The 19,663-nt window shown below is 47.2% G+C and overlaps 1 protein-coding gene across 1 annotated transcript in view; it reads left to right on the top strand.

Annotated features, from left to right (window-relative positions):
• ADGRA2 (adhesion G protein-coupled receptor A2) overlaps positions 1-19,663 on the top strand; it is a 125,274-nt gene that overhangs the window by 90,590 nt on the left and 15,021 nt on the right. The window contains exons 4-10 of the mRNA XM_079954931.1: positions 2,010-2,081; positions 3,484-3,555; positions 5,063-5,226; positions 7,648-7,861; positions 10,511-10,675; positions 16,618-16,813; positions 17,189-17,338. Of these exons, the coding sequence (XP_079811057.1) occupies positions 2,010-2,081; positions 3,484-3,555; positions 5,063-5,226; positions 7,648-7,861; positions 10,511-10,675; positions 16,618-16,813; positions 17,189-17,338 (1,033 nt within the window). The remainder of the gene's footprint in view (positions 1-2,009; positions 2,082-3,483; positions 3,556-5,062; positions 5,227-7,647; positions 7,862-10,510; positions 10,676-16,617; positions 16,814-17,188; positions 17,339-19,663) is intronic.

Raw genomic sequence — 19,663 nt, 5'->3', positions numbered from 1 at the left:
GGCTTGTGGGGCTGCCCAATATCTGCACGAAGCAGCGCGCCCCAGGTGGCTTCGGGATGCGGGCTGCTATCCGTAAGCCTTGGGAGCCCGACGGGAACTCCCGCGGAGCTCCCAAGGCTTGCGGAGAGCTTCCTGAAGCCTGGAGAGCGAGAGGGGTTCGTGCGCACCAACCCCTCTCGCTCTCCAGGCTTCAGCGAAAGCCTGCATTTACCCCATAGGACGCACACACATTTCCCCTTCATTTTTGGAGGGGGAAAAGTGCGTCCTATAGGGCGAAAAATATGGTGTATATTAAAGGTAAAGGTAAAGGTACCCCTGCCCATACGGGCCAGTCTTGACAGACTCTGGGGTTGTGCGCCCATCTCACTTAAGAGGCCAGGGGCCAGCGCTGTCCGGAGACACTTCCGGGTCACGTGGCCAGCGTGACATCGCTGCTCTGGCGAGCCAGAGCTGCACACGGAAACGCCGTTTACCTTCCCGCTGGTAAGCGGTCCCTATTTATCTACTTGCACCCGGAGGTGCTTTCGAACTGCTAGGTTGGCAGGCGCTGGGACCGAGCAGCGGGAGCGCACCCCGCCGCAGGGATTCGAACCGCCGACCTTTCGATCGGCAAGTCCTAGGCGCTGAGGCTTTAACCCACAGCGCCACCTGCGTCCCCATGGTGTATATTACCATGTCATAAAACATCAGGGCACTGCTTTCCATATCCGTGGCCATCTTTGCTGCTGTTCTCTGAACCCATTTCAGTTTGTCTACCTGTTCTGTCACTGGAGACTATGGCAGGGAGGGAGAAAGTAGATGTCAAAGGGCTGTTCTCTCCCACCCTTGGCCATCTCCGGCATGGCCCCTGCCTTCCATTCAATTGTCGTTTCACCGCCATTAATTGCCATGGTAGATCTTCTCCTACAGTATCTGCTGCTGCCAACATCACTCTGACCATCCAGTGAGTTCCCAACTAGAATCTCCATTGATGCTAGCACACAAGAACAAATCGTTCTAGTTTTATTCCTGTACACAGCATGCCAACTACATGTCTCCACCTGGTTTCCCAAATATGGGGAGGCTTATAATCCCCTTTGTGAGAAGAGTGAGTGAGGACAGCACACCCAGGTGTAGAGGCTGGCATCTGCAGCCCCACACCCTCCAGCGGTCAGGGTGTGGGGCTGTTCAGGAATGGCTCCTGAAGAGACCTAGATTCTCATGCTCAACAAAATCCACCTCCAGTGACATCATTTCTGACACCCTCTCCATGTTGCTAAGCAGTAAAGGGACCCCTGACTATTAGGTCCAGTCGTGACTGACTCTGGGGTTGCGGCGCTCACCTCACTTTATTGGCCGAGGGAGCCAGCATACAGCTTCTGGGTCATGTGGCCAGCATGACTAAGCCACTTCTGGCGAACCAGTGCAGCACATGGAAACACCGTTTACCTTCCCGCCAGAGCTGTACCTATTTATCTACTTTGACATCCTTTCAAACTGCTAGGTTGGCAGGAGCAGGGACCGAGCAATGGGAGCTCACCCCGTCATGGGGATTCGAACCGCCAACCTTCTGATCAGCAAGTCCTAGGCTCTGTGGTTTAACCCACAGCACCACCCCCGTCCCTGCTAAGCAGTAGGCATGTCCAAAGTTGGTTTATGGGGGCCTAATCTGGCCCGCTGGTCGGTTTAATCCTGCCCTTAAAAAAACCTTGACAACTTCAATCCTAAAAAGTGTCAGCAACTTTGATTGGCCCTTTGGTCGGCCCTCATGGCCCTTCACTTCATGAAAACTGACCCTCTTTGAAGAAAGTTTGGACACCACTGAAAAAAGCAGATATCCTGGAGAAGACAGCTTGCAAAACATCAGGATGACATGGCAGCGGCTGCTATTTGCCCATGGGCTACTCATTGAGCCATCATGCCCCTTTTAGTTTGACCTCGGGGTCCTGTGGGCTGCATTTCTTCCTGGCATTGCCCGTGACCTCCACAGTCCTCTCATGGCTCTTTTGCCTCCTCTGATTATTCAACAGGGACCTCTCCAACAACCGCATTGGGTGTCTCAGCTCCGGCATCTTCCAGGGATTGGTCAGCCTCATCCGCTTGTGAGTATTCGTGGTGGGGGCGTCCTTTGGCCCAAAGTCTTCCGCATTTGTGTTAGTGACTGAATCTTTGCTCAGCAGACCGATTCCTTGGCTGCCAAGCAGAAGTGGCCAACTTCGTGCACTCCAGTTGTTGCTGGACTACAGTGTGACCATAATCTCTGACCACATATTTTCTAAGTTCGATGAGAGTTGGAGTTCAACAACATCTGGAGGGCACCAAGTTGTCTACCCCTGCTGTCATAGATATACCTCCTGTCCATGCAAGTTGCAAAATGTTGTGCTTTGGTCTTCTATTATAACTGCTAGCTGCAATGTCTATGTTCTCACTCTGCTGTCGGAGGCAGTGGGTCTAGGAATACGAGTTGCTGGGAATCCCAGGTGGGGTGAGTGCTGCTGTGCTCAGGTCCTGATTCAACAGACATCTGGTTGGTCACTGTGAGAACAAGGATGGTAGACTAGGTGGGCCTTTTGCCTGAACCAACGGGGCTCTTCTTAGGTTCTTGACTCTTTCGTTGCATTGAGCCAGACAACACTGAATTGCTACTTATGAGGATGGTGACCAGCAATTCCAAGCTACGGCCCATATGATAAAACACACGTTATGTTCCATTTATTTGTTGCTTGCTGCAAAAATGCCTCAAGCAACTTACTATTATAAAAGCATACAATAATGCAAAATTTAGCAAATATATAAAAAATGAATTAAAAAACATTAATTAACTAGAAGCATTCATCTTGCAATAGCATAAAAAGAACAAATCTTACCCCACCCAACAAAAATAGAACACCAATTCAAGCTTGGATATAATCATACCCTGTGACTCAATCAAGCCCCAGATGTTTGGGTGAACAGGAATGCCCTGGTTAGTCAAAACTGATAATGATGGTGGCAGTTTTGGAAGAACATTTCACAGCCGAGGAGCCACCACTAAAAGGCCTATTCTGATATTGCCATGTTCTGCAGCTCCGTCAGAAAGGGCACATGAAGAAGGGCCTCAGATGATGAACTCAGGGCCTGGCTAGGCTCATGTGGGGAGAAGCAGTCCCTATGGTATTAAGGTCAAAAACAGCACTTTGAATTGAGTCTGGAAATGAACTGGCGGCCAATGCAGTTGTGCTAGGATCGTTATTATTTGATCAGTCCTCCTATTCCCAGTCCACAATCTGGCCACTAAATTCTGCACTAGCTGCAGTGTTAGAACTGTCTTCAAAGGCAGCTCCACATATAACACATCACAATAATCTAACCTTGAGGTGAGCAGAGCTAGGCTATCCCTTGTCCAGAACATGCAAACACCAACACTGTAACAGAAATCATGTTCCCATCATGCCATCAAGTGAAAGAGCATGCTTGGCCAACTCTGGCCCACTCAAACGACTTGTTCATTCTCTTCTTCCACAGGAATATGTCAGGGAATATTTTCTCCAGCATCCAGAGTGGGGTCTTTGATGAGCTGCTGTCTCTGAAAGTTCTGTGAGTATATCCTCTCCTGCATGTTGAAAGAAGGGGCAGGCAGGGAAGAGGCAACTGAGTTTCGTCTTAAGCCAGCCTTTCTCAACCTGTGGGTCCCCAGATGTTGTTGAACTACAACTCCCATCACCCCTAGCTAGCAAGGCCAGAGCTCAGGGATGATGGGAGTTGTAGTCTAACAACATCTGAGGACCCACAGGTTGAGAACCGCTGTTTAAGCAGTCGGTGCTGGGATTGGGTTGAATGTGAGTCATGGCTGGTGCCAGATCATGCTATTTTGCTGTCCTAAGCAGGGTGGGGCTGAGAGGATGAGAGCATCCCCCTTTCCCATGCAAGATGAGGGCGTTCCTCTGAACCTCTTGTGGTTGTCTCAGAAGTCACAGGGACATGCTTTCAGCTTCTGCAAGGAGTGGAGCATGGGAGCCTGAACTCATGTGTTCCCTCCACTGTGGTGGACACCTTTTGAACTGTGTTGCCATAGATGGTTGCTCAGTTTTCCTGTGAAGCAGAATCACCCCTATTGATAGTACAATGGTAAACTGATGGGCGCCTAAACCCATTTTCATAATGGCAATGCAGGCGCTAGCTAGGAGAAAGCAGCACATGTCTAAAATGTTGCGAATACAACACAGGGGGAAGAGAATTCTTCATAACCATTTTATTATAATTACTTAAATATTATGCCACTTAATACCGGGGCTGGCTTCTAAGCAGTTTACAAAATATAAAAACCTGAAAAACAGAGTAATTGCAACATAAACAACTTACCAGGAGGGAGAGAGACAAGATGGTTCAGCAGCCGATGTGTGGGCACCACTGGCAGTGCCAAGCTTCCTTACTTGCCATTTCTTAGAGCCATTATCAACTCCAAAGTAGGGAAGGGGTGGGGAGAAATCCATTTAGTTCTCATCTTAATGCATACCCCCACAGTTCATGTTTCACAAACTAATACACAAGCCAAAACACAGCTTCCCTTCAAGGTTCACACTTATCAAAATTCTACGATGCAGTTCTCAACCCCCCCCCCAATGCCCCCAAAAGCATTCATCAAAGAAAAGTGCACACACACATACGCAAATTCTGGTTGGACCAGGTTGGAGTTCTGAAAGCAGAATACAGTTGTACCTCTAGTTGCGAACAGGATCCGTTCCGGAGCCCCATTCACAACCTGAAAGGAACGCAACCCATGTCTGTGCACGCACGGGTTGCGATTTGCTGCTTCTGCGCATGCGCGTGATGTCATTTTGCGCATCTGCGCGAGCGGCGAAATCCGGAAGTAACCCTTTCCGGTACTTCCGAGTTGCCATGGGACACAACCTGAAAAGATGTAACCTGAACCGAATGTAACAAGAGGTATGACTGTATGCTACCCATCCAGTCTTTGAGGTAGAAGAGCTCACTCCACACAGAGCTCTTTACATAGGGCTCCTCTTCTTGTCTTCTACAACCCCTTTCCCCACACAACAATTCTGCTTAATCCCAGCATGTGGCTCTCTTCCTTCCCTTCCAGTGACTTTGCCACCGAATACCTGACGTGCGACTGCAACATGCACTGGGTCTCAGCCTGGTCCAAAAACCGCTCCGTCCAGATCTCCGACAAGACGCTGTGCATCTACCCTGGCAGCCTGCATGGGAAGCTGCTACGCAACATCCGGGAAAGCCAGATGCGCTGCGGTGAGGCCCCCGGCTGGACGGGCAGGGTGTGTTTATTTACTAGTGGGACCAGCAGGAACCTGTGCAGGGTGGGAGTGGCCCTGTTCCAGCTCGCCAGCCACACCGTCTTGCAGAACACACCATCCCGCTTTCCTTCCAACCCTGAAAACGGGCAGCATCCTGCCATAACAGAGCAAGCTCAGTTCATGCTCAGTCCTTGTTGAGGCACTTTGGGCACCCCTAGGCTTCCTTTTCTAAATAGTATTTTTCTACTTCTCACAAGCATGCTGGTATTCCACCCCACTCCCCTTGTTTCTCAGTAGACCCTAGTTGACTCTGGCTGTTATACACACTGTGTGTGTGGTTTGGGAGTTGCACAGTCAGGGAAAAAACAATATTGTCCAGGGTTGTAAAGACTGCGGAGAGAATAATTGGGTGCACTCTCCGTACCTTGGATCAAATCTATGCTTCCAGGTGCCATAAGAAAGCTGCAGGGATAGTGCAGGATAGTGCACACCCTGGAAATAATCTCTTTCAGATTTTGCCTTCTGGAAGAAGGTACAGGGTTATAAAGAATAGGACTACCCGCCTGAGAAACAGTTTCTATTCAAATGTGATTTTGGTTTTAAATGCAGTGTAAGGTAGTCTTTATAGGAGTATATTGTATTTATTTATGGGGTATCCCAAGCTGGGATAGGTGGGATAGCAGGCTTGTTGGTTTCTGAATGTCTGATGAAGATTTTCAATTTTGTTGTTCTGTATGGGACAATGACAATAAAGATTATCGTTATAGCCCAACCCCTAAGTTTGCTATTGGTATAAGTCAGGGATGGGGAACCTATGGCCCTTCAGATCGTGTTGGACTACATCTCCCATCATGCCTCATTGCTGAGCATGCTAGATGGGACAAATGGGAGTTGGAGTCATTACATCTGGAGGATCCATGGTTCCCCATACCTAGCATACATGAACACACACTTAGCCCCAAGAGGTTTTCAAAGCAGCTTATCAAAGTCCTCACCATAAAAATCATATTCAAGGCCAATATCAGGAACAGAAAAACCATGGGGCACAAATCCCTTGGGCCTCCCTGGTTGCTGTCCCTTTGGCATGAGCTTTTGGTGAATGCCCAAAGCATACTTAGGCTCCCTTGCACCCTTGGCAAGGAGCTGCATTGGCTCCTCCAAAGCTGGCAGAGACCATGAACCAGAAACTCCAGAAGTTTGCTTTCCGTCCCCTTTCATGCTCTTTCAGGGACCAGAGGCATTCAGAGATAGCTGTGTGCCTAGCCCAGCTGCCCACACAGGGCAGGAGTAGCCCGTGGAGCCCATCTCCTAGCCACTGCAAGCCAGCGTGGAGAGGCAAAATCTTTGTGCCCACTTGGGCATTTGGGGGGCAGCAACCTTGCCAACCTCTAGGTATGCCCCAGTGACTGCCTTCCAAACAGCAACTTCTTCTTGGCCCTCTGGGAGCAAGGGAGTGGGGCTGAGCAGCTGGAAATCTCCTCAATGGAAGCAAGTCTCCTCTTCTTGCTGATTTTCGGGGAGGGGGCAGCTTGAAACCTAAGTAGCAAAGTCCCTTGATGTCTGCCTCACAGTATTATGGTGGTAGAAGTGAGGAACATGAATGCCCATTCAGGCCCGACTGTGTGTATTCTGGAACTGAACCACATGGGCACTGGGTTGGGGATTGTGTGGAGAATCCAGCAGCTTGATAACAACCAGCTTTTTAAAACTCTAGTCCTTCAAACTATGGGGTATAGCTTTGAAAGCAAGGGGGTGGTGCACAAAGAAGCCCAGAAGTGAGAGCTGAAGAACAGAATTTCCCAATAGCCAAATATTTGAGCTGCAGTGCCTACCTTGCTCTCTGAAATATACTTGGAGCTGAGTGTGAATTCCATGCTCTTTATTCAGCTCATAGTAGGAATGAATGAAACTTTTCCCAAAACGTCTAGCTATATATACATTATTTACACAATGGGCCCTGCGTGATTGGCTAATTCCGGGCTGCTCCTGTAGGCCAATCAGGTTGCGGATTCACCTCCTCCAGAAGCCTTATTGGCTGCTCCTGCAGGCCAATCAGGTCGCTGATTCACTTCCACCTGGAGCTGGATTGGGTGGCTCCTGTGGGCCAATCAGACTGCTGCATTTTGGATTCTATTGATCTAGGATTCAGCTGAGTACATAACACTCTCCATAGCTGACAGAAGCAGAGGGAAATTTGCTCAGTCTATGTAATTATAATTGGTTGCCTAAATGAGCTTTCCTTTATGTAAACTTCTGATTATCACTTTTCCACCTTAAGTGCAAGACATAACTGTGTTAGAGGCACCTGTGTGCAAGTTGGCGTCTTTGCGTGGCAGGGCCTGGGACCGTCTTGGTCTCAGCACCCTTCCCTCCCTGCCTACACGACCTGAGTGGGATCTCGCTCTCCCTCCCGCAGAAGGGACCCCAGAGCTGCACACCCACCTGCTCATCCCCTCCTTACGGCAAGTGGTCTTCCAAGGCGATCGCCTCCCTTTCCAGTGCACAGCCAGCTACCTGGACAACAGCACACACATTTTGTGGTACCACAACCGTGCCTTGGTGCAGGGGGATGAACGGAACGGCATCATCCTGGAGGAGAGCCTCGTCCACGACTGCACCTTCATCACAAGGTACGGGGGCTTTGCTGCCTTGGGGAAAGGGAGAAACTTCACGTCTGCACCATACAGTTAAAACACATGGCTTCCCCACAAGCATCATGGGAACTGTAGTTTGTGAAGGGTGCTGGGAATTGCAGCTCTGTTGAGAGGTGAGCTGTAGTTCCCAAAGTTCCTTGGGAAGGATACAGATCAGGACAAATAAGCAGTTCAGGGTTTGACAGGTTGCGTGGAAGTCTAATCCCATCCACGGTTAGACACGTAACAGGCAAAGATCAAGAGAGAATATTCCAAGTTGCAGCACCTCATTTTTTGGGTATCACTCCCCAGGGAGACCCAGGGCCGGATTTAGGTTCGATGAGGCCCTAAGCTACTGAAAGTAATGGGGCCCTTTATATGTCCAGCTGTCCTTCGCCAACAACAAATTGTCGCCGTTTTTTGTGTTGAATATATGCTATATGGTAATTTATGGAGCTAATAGATATCTAAAGCCATTTGCACATAACAAATAGGAGCCTACACAACACAAAACACTGTTGCTGTATGTAGGTTTTATTTTATTTTTATCTTATATTTTGGAAATGTACATCCAGGTTTTTTTCCCTTTAAATTTTTTGGGGGACCCCAAGAGAGTGGGACCCTAAGCTATAGCTTGTTTAGCTTATACGTAAATCCGGCACTGGGGAGACCCACTTGCTGCCAACATTGTGATCATTTCTGTGCCAGGTAAATCCTTTTTTCTTTTTTTTTTTCTTTCTTTTTTTTAACCAAATAAACAAATCTCACAAGCTTTTCAGAATATTTTGAATCATAGAACTGTAGTGTTGGAAGGGACCCAACGGCTATCTAACCCAACTCCCTGCAACAGAGGAATCACAGCTAACCACACTATTTTAACGTGTTGTTGTTACCAGAAGTGTTTGTCTCTTGCAGCAGACAAAAAACTTTGCCTCTTGCAACAAATACGTTTGCTACAAAAAGGTTTGTTACTTACAGCAAAGCAAAAAGCAATCAAAAGGGTTCCTGAGGCACCTGAGAGACTTGCTAACAAATTTATCATGGCATAAGCTATCATTATCAGATGCAAGGCTTCATGGGCTTGAATCCATGAAAAGCTGTGCCATAATAAATTCGTTAACCTTTAAGAGGGATGGACAAATCTCTCTATTTCAGTTCTTCATGTTTCTAACATTCCCAGTCTTAAATTCAGTTCTCCACATTTCCGCAACTATTTGTGACTTTAAAAAAAAAATCCTCGTGGAAATTTGTCCGCATACTAGTGTGAATTTCTCCTAATAAAACATTTTTGTATGTGGTTTTGACTAATTTCAGCAAGCAATACCCCCTAATATCATGCATTTTTGTATGTTATTTTTAATCATATGCTGTATATTAATTTTCATGCATACTTTACCCCAGTATATGCATTTTTTACCGCCTTACTTGACTGGAGAGCTGCATTGAAACATTTGGAGAAGTGCAAGTCTCAAAGGATGGCTGTGTTTTCAGTACACACATTTTTTCAGAAACACAAATACAGTAGTTTTGCCTTTAAATGCAAACTGAATTGAGTTTTTCTCCCATCCCTACTCTTTAAGGAGCCGCAATACATTTTGGCTGAATTTATATGCCATTTTCAATTTCTGTATCTTAATATATTTATTTTCATGTGTCAAGCTGCATTGTTTCAGTTCCATATGCTTTTGTTTAATTGCAGACTAAGTTAGACTGTATTCAGATAGCACTTAATTCTGTTTTCCGGTTGTTTTCTCACCTGATAATTTCCACATTTTATGTGATCTTTCACATGATATAAAAGCCGTTCCTGGAAATCTAGTGGAATCTAGAAGATGTTTAGCTCTCATTTCTGTGTTAATTGTTTCCAGGGGGAAAAAATCAATTTGCAACCTTGTTAACTTGGAAAATTGTGGGAGTTTCGCATTGTAATTTCACATGACTCAGTTTGGGGTGGTATCCCAGCATACAGTTCTTCCCTGCCATTTTACAGTAACTTTAGCATGACATGGTAGCTTATTGATGAAAAAGCTAAACTGGCATGGCATATTGATCAAAAAGCCACAGTTCCAGAATACAACAGGTTCTACAGTGTGAAAGAAATGTTAGAAATTTGGACCAAAAGTAGATAGAAAGTTATTCTCCTGCATTTTAGGGGGTGAAACTTAATTTTTGCACATTTCTTCAGTGAGGGGTCTTAAAAATATATATTTCTTTTGAGTGTGAGGAATTCAAATCTGATATCATTTTTGTGATTGGACAACATGTAGCTTGGTAAGTCTATGTTTTGATGAAAAAGCACAGAAACTGCTTTCAAAAAACCAAAGAATTTTAATTTTACATTCAGAAAATGTCAGGTAATGCTAACAATGCTAAAAGCAAATAATAAAAAATAATATTAATATATAACTGCAAGTACCTGACAATCATTTTTAATGATTTCTGCGTGATTTTACACACGTTTTACTTACCAAGCAAGGCTAAATTATATTAATTATACTAAGCCTTTTGAATTCCTAAGTCACGTTATAGCTTCTTAGCACCCCTCATTTTTGGGATTTGAAAGTTGCAAAATCCCTCATACCTGTCTCCTAAAAGCTATCAACCATTCAGTCTCGTATGGTTTCTAAAAGCCCTGTCTGTCCCCAGCGAGCTGATCCTGTCCAACATCCATGTCTCAGCCAGCGGCGATTGGGAGTGCACCATCTCCACTGCTCAGGGCAACGTTAGCAAGAAGGTCGAAATAGTTGTTCTGGAGACGTCAGCGTCATACTGCCCAGCCGAGCGCGTCACCAACAACCGTGGAGACTTCAGGTAGGAGAGTCTATGGGGATCTGGACCAGAGAGGGCCTTGGAATGGCAGGGCCTGAGTTAAAACTTAAGCGAGCCAGGCTGATATGTGCCGGGCCCGGTTCCATGAGACCGTGTGTAAGGAACACCAGCTTCCATTGCTGGTTTCTAGACCTCATAATTGCACAATGGACGAAAGAAGGGACGCATTAAATCAAATGTGGAGAACTGGTATCTCATCTGGTGTGTTTGCATGGTGGCCGAGGCAACTGTCAGGGCTGATGTGGTCCCAAGCACCATTGCAGGGGAGATCCTTTTTAACTCTATATAATGTAGGGCTGGGACGCAGGTGGCGCTGTGGGTTAAAGCCTCAGCGCCTAGGGCTTGCCGATCGAAAGGTCGGCGGTTCGAATCCCTGCGGCGGGGTGCGCTCCCGCTGCTCGGTCCCAGCGCCTGCCAACCTAGCAGTTCGAAAGCACCTCCGGGTGCAAGTAGATAAATAGGGACCACTTACCAGCGGGAAGGTAAACGGCGTTTCCGTGTGCGGCTCTGGCTCTGGCTCTGGCTCTGGCCAGAGCAGCGATGTCACGCTGGCCACGTGACCCGGAAGTGTCTCCAGACAGCGCTGGCCCCTGGCCTCTTAAGTGAGATGGGCGCACAACCCCAGAGTCTGTCAAGACTGGCCCGTACGGGCAGGGGTACCTTTACCTTTACCTTTTAATGTAGGGCTATGCAATGAGCCCTGTTTTAGGAAACTTTCGAAAGAAGAATGAAAGTTGTGGCTGAATGACAAACAGACTTACTATTATGATCCCAACCTCTGAAATACCAGTCTGGTTCCTAGCAGTATTGCCATTACCTAGAAGCTAGAACCTCGCCCTTCTGTAATGCGCAAGGGGTATTATGGCAGGGTGATTTCCTAGGCTGCAAGCAGGAACTGCTTAAATTAATATTGTTGGGCTTTCTCTCGTCCGCCCTCTCCTGTCTACCTGGTGGAGTTGCAAGGAAAGCCAGCGTAACAAACAAAAGAATAGGGTAACTTTAAAAAGTCTTTGTTTTTTGCTTGATGCATTGGACTTGCTGGGGAAAGGGGTGGAGGTCATTGCTTTGTTTATTTCTTGCTGTGCCAACCACATCGGAAAAGAGCTGGGAATCCCTTCCGCGGAAGCGCAAGAAGCTGCCTTATAGGAGTCAGGCCATTCGCCTATCTATCTCAGTATTGTCTACACAGACTGGCAGAAGCTCTCAAGGGTTTCTGGCAGGAAGCTCTCCCATTCCTGCCTGGGGATAGTGGGGGTTGTATCTGGGACGGTCTGCATTCAAGGCAGCTGCTCTGCCGCTTAGCTGCAGCTTTCCCCTACCCATTCCAGTGCTTGCCAGGTGGGCTTCCACAGATGTGCTGGCTGTTGGCAAGGATGGGAGAATTCATTTGCTCTTTGCCATCCCTGCTCCCTCTTGGCCCCAGAGGGTCCCATGTCTCCAGCTCCCTTTGAGCGGGAGGGTTCGGCTAGGGGGCAGGCAGCCCTGGGATGCCTGATCCCTGCTCTCCCAGAGCCCCTCTTGCACAGAGGAGAGGGGAGGGAGGGGATGGGCTTGAGGATCTCTCTGGCAACCGGGATCTGGGAATGATTAAGGGTCCGTTGCGAGGGAGGCTGTCCGAGAGAGGCCCGGCTCTGGCAGCGCAGACAGGCTCCAGAAGCAGAGGTGTTGGAATTTCTCTGGCAAGAGAAAAAAGGCTTATGGAGCCCGCTGTAACCTTGGCAGGGTCTTGATGGAATATAAATTACTGCACAGTCAATGTGGCTTAAATTAACAGCGGGCCTGTCTTCTCTCCCTCCGCCCCCCCCCCCATCCCGGCCCCTTCCGCCTCCGCACTCTGCATGAGCAGGATATGGCCTGGGGTTAGAGGCAAGGAAGAGCAGCACCCAAAACCCCTGATCCTTCCAGTGTGTGACACAAATGCAACACCCTAGGAAAGCACAGAAGAGCTTTGCAGCTCTGCAGGCATTTGGAAGGGCTGGGGGAAGCAGAAGGATTCCCATCCCATTGGAAAACTTGGAAAGAGACTGATTAAATCCCAGAATGGATGAGAAATGGTTTAGATGTCCTCATTGTTTGGTCCTCTCTTGCCTGGGACCAAAAAGAGAGCTTAAAAGACCAAAGCAGATGAGATGACCTGAGATTGCATCCCCTGTCCAGAAATATTGGAGAAGTCCAGCAGGGAGCAGAAATTGCCTCAATTTGCATGTTCTTCGGATGTCAGAAATGTAAATCACGCAAGCCATTATGAGCAGTATTCTCCACTGGAGTTTTTTTCCCAGTCTGGAAACGTTAACATAAATAACTGTGTTATTTACGGCATTTTTTCCCACGTTTCTCTTCTGTTGACTTTCATTGAAATCAATTACATCACTTTTAGCCATTGCAGATAGGTAGGTGAAGAAGTTTTAGCGGAAGCTGAACTGTAGTGGAAGGCAAACAGAGCTGATTGCAACAAACACAGGATGAGATACAAGCCACTGCCTCTTTCCATTCCTGCTCCTGCCTCTGGTATTTCCTAATCGAATGGAGCTAACAGGAGGAGACAGAGACCACAGTGATGGTGGAAGAGGGCATAAACATTTTTGCAGCCCACACCTTACATTTAAAGCACACATCAAACACACTGCTTCCCCCTAAAAAAAAAATCCTAGGAACAGTAGTTTGCTAAGGGTGCTGGAACTACAGTTCCCATGGTTCTTCAGGAGAAGTCACACACTTCAAGGTTTTGGTGTGTACACAGCCTAGGGTTCTCCTGGGTTGAGCTTGCTTTCAACCGCATATGCCAGTTTTGTTCTGGGGCAATAGGCTGCGAGAACCAAAGGAGGAACTGGGTTTGTCTTTGCCGAGGCAGCCCGAGGGTGTGCTGTATCATGTCTGCGTCTGGTGTGTGTGGATGGAGCCATGTGACAGCCTTATGCCTTCATCCAGCTGTTCCCGCCGGCATGGGAGGGAGAAGGCATAGGAAGAGTCTTGCAAGCCAGATGTTGAAGCAGCTGGACCAAGCAGAGAGTTCCAGGGAGGCAAATAAATTACTCCATAAAACATTTGGCATCAGACATTTTTTCTTCTCTGTTTCAAACCCTGTGGCGCAGCATGAAAGTTACCCCCCTCCCATCATAGGGCCTCATCCTATTTAGAGACACAGTCTCCTATCCCTTTCCCTGTTCTCCCAACCCCACCCTTTCATTCAGTTGCAAGGCAGCGGGGGTCTCCTTCCTTGACGCTCACTGGCTTGCAATGCCCCCATTCTTCCCTTCGTTTACTCTGTGTGATATTTATCAGGGAGCAGCCTGACCAGTATTTTTATTCCAAATGCAGACAAGGAGAGGCAGGAAAGAGAATCCCTGCCATAGGAAGCTGCCTTATATCAAGTTGGAGTCAGACCATTTGTCCAACCGACTCAGTACTGTCTACACTGACTGGCAGTAGCCCTCCAGGGGTTTCTCTCAGCTAAACCTGGAGATGCCAGAGACTTAATCTGGGACCTTCTGCATATAGCATAGCTATGTTGTTGTTGTTGTTTAGTCGTTTAGTCGTGTCCGACTCTTCGTGACCCCCTGGACCAGAGCACGCCAGGCACTCCTGTCTTCCACTGCCTCCCACAGTTGGGTCAAACTCATGCTGGTAGCTGCGAGTTTACTGTCCAGCCACCTCGTCCTCTGTCGTCCCCTTCTTCTTGTGCCCTCCATCTTTCCCAACATCAGGGTCTTTTCCAGGGAGTCTTCTCTTCTCATGAGGTGGCCAAAGTACAAAGCATAGCTATAGCCCTCCCTTAAAGGGCAAGGGGGAGATATATGTAGGAGATTCAGGGCAATTGCACAGAACTTTCTTGTGGAATTGTTGTTGATGATGGTGGTGGTGGTAATAATAATAATGATAAGTCACTTTTTCACAAAGGTAAACAGAAGATGTCTTACAGAAACAAACATCAAAACAAAGTAGAAATGCAAGAGTAGAAACAACCTTAAACACTCCATGGTAATATTTATAAAAGAGGAGATCCAACTCAAGGCACCCCCTAAAAGAAAGAAAGAAAGAAAGAAAGAGAAAGAAAGAAAGAAAAGAGTGAAAGGTCAAAAGCTTGGGCAAAATAATTGTTTTTTGCCTGGCACCTAAAAGCAGATAGTAATGGCACCTGCCGTACCTCCCTAGGGAGATCATTCCCCACCAGGGAGCCACCACTGAGGAGACCCTTCCTTGTGTGGCAACTGCACCTCCCTTGCTGCTTGTGCATGTGAGTTTTGTGTAGCACCCACAGGTTGACTTTCTCAACGGATAGGGCATCCCATATTAATTTCCCCATTTAATCTGGATTTGCTGTTTCACATGGAAAATCCGGTACAGAAAAAAGCCAGTGGAAATGGTAAATATGTTCAGAAGGGTAGCGGTTAATATGGGGTGGCATATTGATGAAGAAGACCTCACGGAGCTGTGGGCAAAAGCATTCCTGTATGAGCAGCACAGAATCCACAACTACCTGGCTGTGTGGAAAGGTCCTCAGACTGTGGACGGGGGAACCGTACAGTTGAGCACATCTCCCATAAAGAGCCAACAGCCACCAACCATCTTACACATGGAAAGGTAATGTGGAGGGGGAGAAGGATCTGTAGCTTGCTCTCTTATCCCCACCCACCCCATATGTTGAATTATTATTTTAAAATTCAGGGGAGCATCCAAACAGAGTGGTGCAGCCATAAGAGGAATGTACTTCTCATAGGCATCTAGCCAGTGAAAAGGACTAGTTGGGCCTTTGGTCAAATCCAGCAGGGTTCTGCCTCTGGTGCCCTCCAGATGTTCTGTCTGTCCACTCACATCAGCCCCGGCTGGCATTGCCAATGGTCAGGGATAACATGAGTTGCAGCCTAGTGACGCCTGGAGAACATCAGGTTGGAAAGGGCTTTCCTGAACCCATCGGTACCCAGCTAATCCCCTGTGCCCTCCACCCTCCTGGTCTCCCAACCATCAAGTCACACCCTTCCCCATCCCTGCTGCCGTCTCATGCTCCCTTCAACTCCACCTGCGCAATCTCCTCCTGCCTCCCCTCCAAACAAGTAGCCGGCTCCCATTACAGAAGCACACCCTCCAAATGGCCACCTTGTCAGTTTGCATTTCTTGGTACAGAGAGTCTGAACTGTAGAGGTCTTTCCTATTCTAATTAGTTCAAGAGGGTTCTGGAAGCTTATCTGCGTGAAAGAAACAAGCAGAAGGTTCATGATGTTTGGGTTATTCCTTCAGAGAAGCTGAGTACAGCTGGCTTAAACCGGTTCTGTTATCTCTTTCTGTCAAGGTCATGCTGACTATAATAGTAAGGCCAGAAGGAGCCTGGGTTTCACTTTCTCTTTCGATCTCTTTTCCTTCTGGTGTGGTGTTCTGTAGATAGGATGCTTAGCGTTAAGGTTTATACTTATTACAGTGGTACCTCTGGATGCGAATGGGATCCGTTCCAGAGCCCCGTTCGCATCCTGAAGCGAATGCAACCCGCGTCTGCGGGTTGCAATTTGCCGCCTCTGTGCATGTGCATGACATCATTTTGAGTGTCTGCGCATGCGCGAGCGGCGAAACCCTGAAGTAACACACTCTGTTACTTCTGGGTCGCCGTGGAGCGCAACCCGAAAATGCTTAACCTGAAGTTACTTCAACCCAAGGTATAACTGTATAAGTTACTGTAAGTTTAAGTTAAGTCTGCTGCAACTGGATTTCTTATGGACAGGGCCAATCCTGAATGTATTGGATTTGTGACCATTATGCTCATTTGCCATCAGTAGCAGTAAGCTCTGCTGGATGAAATGCAATTGCCTCTGGTCTATTTTTTTGGAATTCTGCAACGTGTTTAAGTTTTTTACTCTGCTAACGATACGTTGGAGTTCTGCTCTGGATCATATTGAGTAGAATTCATGCCATGCCTCTCTCCTCCCTGCCTGCAGGTGGCCACGAACCTTGGCTGGCATCACCGCCTACCAGTCATGTCTGCAGTACCCCTTCGCCTCTGGGAACGGGGGGCCCGGCTTGGAGAAGCAAGCATGGAGGCGCTGTGACCGCACAGGCCGCTGGGAGGAAGGGGACTATTCTCACTGCTTGTACACCAATGATATCACCCGTGTCCTCTACACCTTTGTGCTGGTGGGTTGCTTCGTGGGGTGCCCCTGTCATTGCCAGGGGCTTGCCCTGCCCTCCCTTGCAGCTGCACAGTTGGCATGGCTATGCCAGCTCCCAGCCAGCCATGCCTTCAATGTCCTTTTCTCTGTTAGGAATGGTTGGCCTGGCCCAGAGAAGCAAATGTGGAGGCCCTGCAATATTGTCTTATATACCCTGCTCTGACTGGCAGCAGCTCTCCAGGGTTTCAGGCAGGGGGTATTCCCAGTCCCGGGTGGAGGCACTAGGGGTAGAACCTGGGACCTTCCTGCAGAGCAGGTGCTCTGCCACTGAGCATAACACTTGGGCTACCTCTCTTATTTTATGTTGACATGGGTCCCAACTCCTTTTCTGTGCTCCCAGATGCCCATCAATGCCTCCAACGCCCTGACCCTGGCACACCAGCTGCGTGTCTACACAGCCGAGGCGGCAAATTTCTCAGACATGATGGATGTCATCTATGTTTCCCAGATGATTGAGAAGTTCACTGGTTACGTGGATCAGATTAAGCAGGTAACTGAGGCATGTGTAACAGCTTTCCTACGTTCTTTGCTTTCCCCAAATGCAATGCAGGGAGCAAGCTGCTTGCCTGCGATTCCTGTTGTCTTTTCCTCTGTGCCTCAAAACACAGAGGATTCCCTAGAGAGAAACCTTCCACATGGGGCTACCTTTGAAGGTGATGTGGAAACTGCAACTAATCCAGAATGTGGCAGCTAGACTGGTGACTGGGAGCAGCCGCTGGGACCATATAAAACCAGTCTACGCTGGTTCCCAGTACGTTTCTGAGCACAATTCAAAGTGTTGATGCAGACCTTCAAAGCCTTAAACGGCCTCAGCCCATTATATCCGAAGGAGCGTCTCCGCACCCATCATCTTGCCCGGACACTGAGGTCCTCTCACAGTGGTTCCCTCACTGTGAGAAGCGAAGTTACAGGGAACCAGGCAGAAAGCCTTCTCAGTAGTGGCCCCCTCCCTGTGGAACATCCTCCTGTCAGATGGCAAGGAGATAAATAATCATATGACTATCAGAAGACATTTGAAGGCAGCCCTGTTTTGGGAAGCTTTGATATTTTGGTGTGTTTCTTTATACCTGGTTGGAAGCAACCCAGAGTGGCTGGGAAAACGCAGTCAGATGAGTGGGGTACAATAAATAAATAATAACTATTATTATTCTCGGGGCCACAGGCCCATAGTGGTTTTTTTATATATATTATATTTTGTTTTTTAAAAACTACCAAAACACAAACAGTGAAACCCCCCCAAGCGGCTGATACATTGGGTATGCAATATTCAATAATATACATATTCAATAATATTCAATAATAACATATTCAAATCAACCATATGTACACTTCCATATACCTTAACACTCCTCCCTCCACAAGGTTTATTTAACTTTTAACATTTTAATTGCCCCAAATTGTTCAAACCTACCCAAATAATTCAGTATCTTCTCAAACCAATCCTCCTCTTTCTCACTGACCTTAAACCCTTTCATTCTGTGTATCTTCACAGTTAGATATTCTAAAATTATAATATTATTCAGTTCCCCCCCCCCATTGGTTCACCCCTAGCTCTTCTGGATTTTTCCAGTTACTTGCTATAATCTATCTGGCTGCAATTACCATCAATTTTATCCATTTGCATTCCTCTTTCCGTAGTGGTGGATTGGAAGCAATAGTGGACAAGGCCCTGATGCCTCTCAGCACAAGTTGTTGGGAATGCCAGGTTGTGCTCAGGCCTCGCTTGCAGACTTCTTAAAGCCATCTGGTCTCTTTAAGAACAGGAGTCTGGACCAAGATTGAGCAGGGTTCTAAGGAAGGTTGGATAGTCTCTTTCATGCAGGGATTTATTGACCTTTGGGTTCTGAATCTGGGTCAGGAGGTGATTGGAGTTGTGGGGGTCTTTGGATTTGGAGGAGTCTTGAAACATGATTTGAGATATTGTATGGACCTTGGTTCTAGCTGTGGAGAGTTGGCTGGCCTGTCGAGAGGGAATGGGGGCATGGCTGGGTTGGGGCCTCCCCGAGACTTGCTCTTCAGCATTTTCAGCATCAAAGAATATGAAGAAGAATTGCAGAAGGGACTTGGAAAAGATTTAAGAGCCTCGGACAGAAGATCTCCAGGTTGTTGAACTATATGGAATGGACGGAAATGATTGGCAGAATCCGAGACCAGGTAGAAGAGATGGTGGTAGAAGATTGGGAAAGTCTAAAGTTTGTACACAGAAATATTGTAAAATTAATGAGTGTTTGAAAATTGTTGGAATGAAACGTAATGGCTTTAGCAGAAATGCTATAAGGAGTTAAGTATAAATAAGTATTTTAGTATTAATGGAAAATAAGGTTAAAAATATGTTAAGACATTTATAATGATAAAAATAGAGAAAGATGGAAAGGATTTGCTGAAACAAGTAACAGAAGTGGAATACAAAAAGGGAGGTGAGAGGAAGTCGATGAAATAAGGGAATGAAAGATAGACTAATGAAATGGTATGCTATATGTTTTTTAAATTGTTGTTGTTTTGTATTGTTTATTGTATTGTTTCTTCTTTTGTTCATTTTTCTTGTCTGTCGTGAGTTTGAAAAGTAATAAAGATTATTTTTTTAAAAAAACAAGATTGAGCAGGGTTCTAATGCTGGGTGGATGTGGTGTCGCTTCCATGTCCTGTGCATTGTCCAGAGCGCTCTTTGCATTTAAAGCAGGGTGGGGAAGCTGAGGTCCTCTAGACAGGCTTCGAAATTAGCAGGGCATCAGGCGCATTTTGCGCCTAAAGATTCTCCATTAGCGAGCACCTCAAAAAGTCTGGGTGCCATTTTTTTGTGTGCCTGGCTGACACT

This window comes from Podarcis cretensis, assembly GCF_951804945.1.
Source record: "Podarcis cretensis genome assembly, chromosome: 15".
NCBI lineage: Eukaryota > Metazoa > Chordata > Lepidosauria > Squamata > Lacertidae > Podarcis > Podarcis cretensis.
This window is presented reverse-complemented; position numbering and strand designations above follow the sequence as displayed.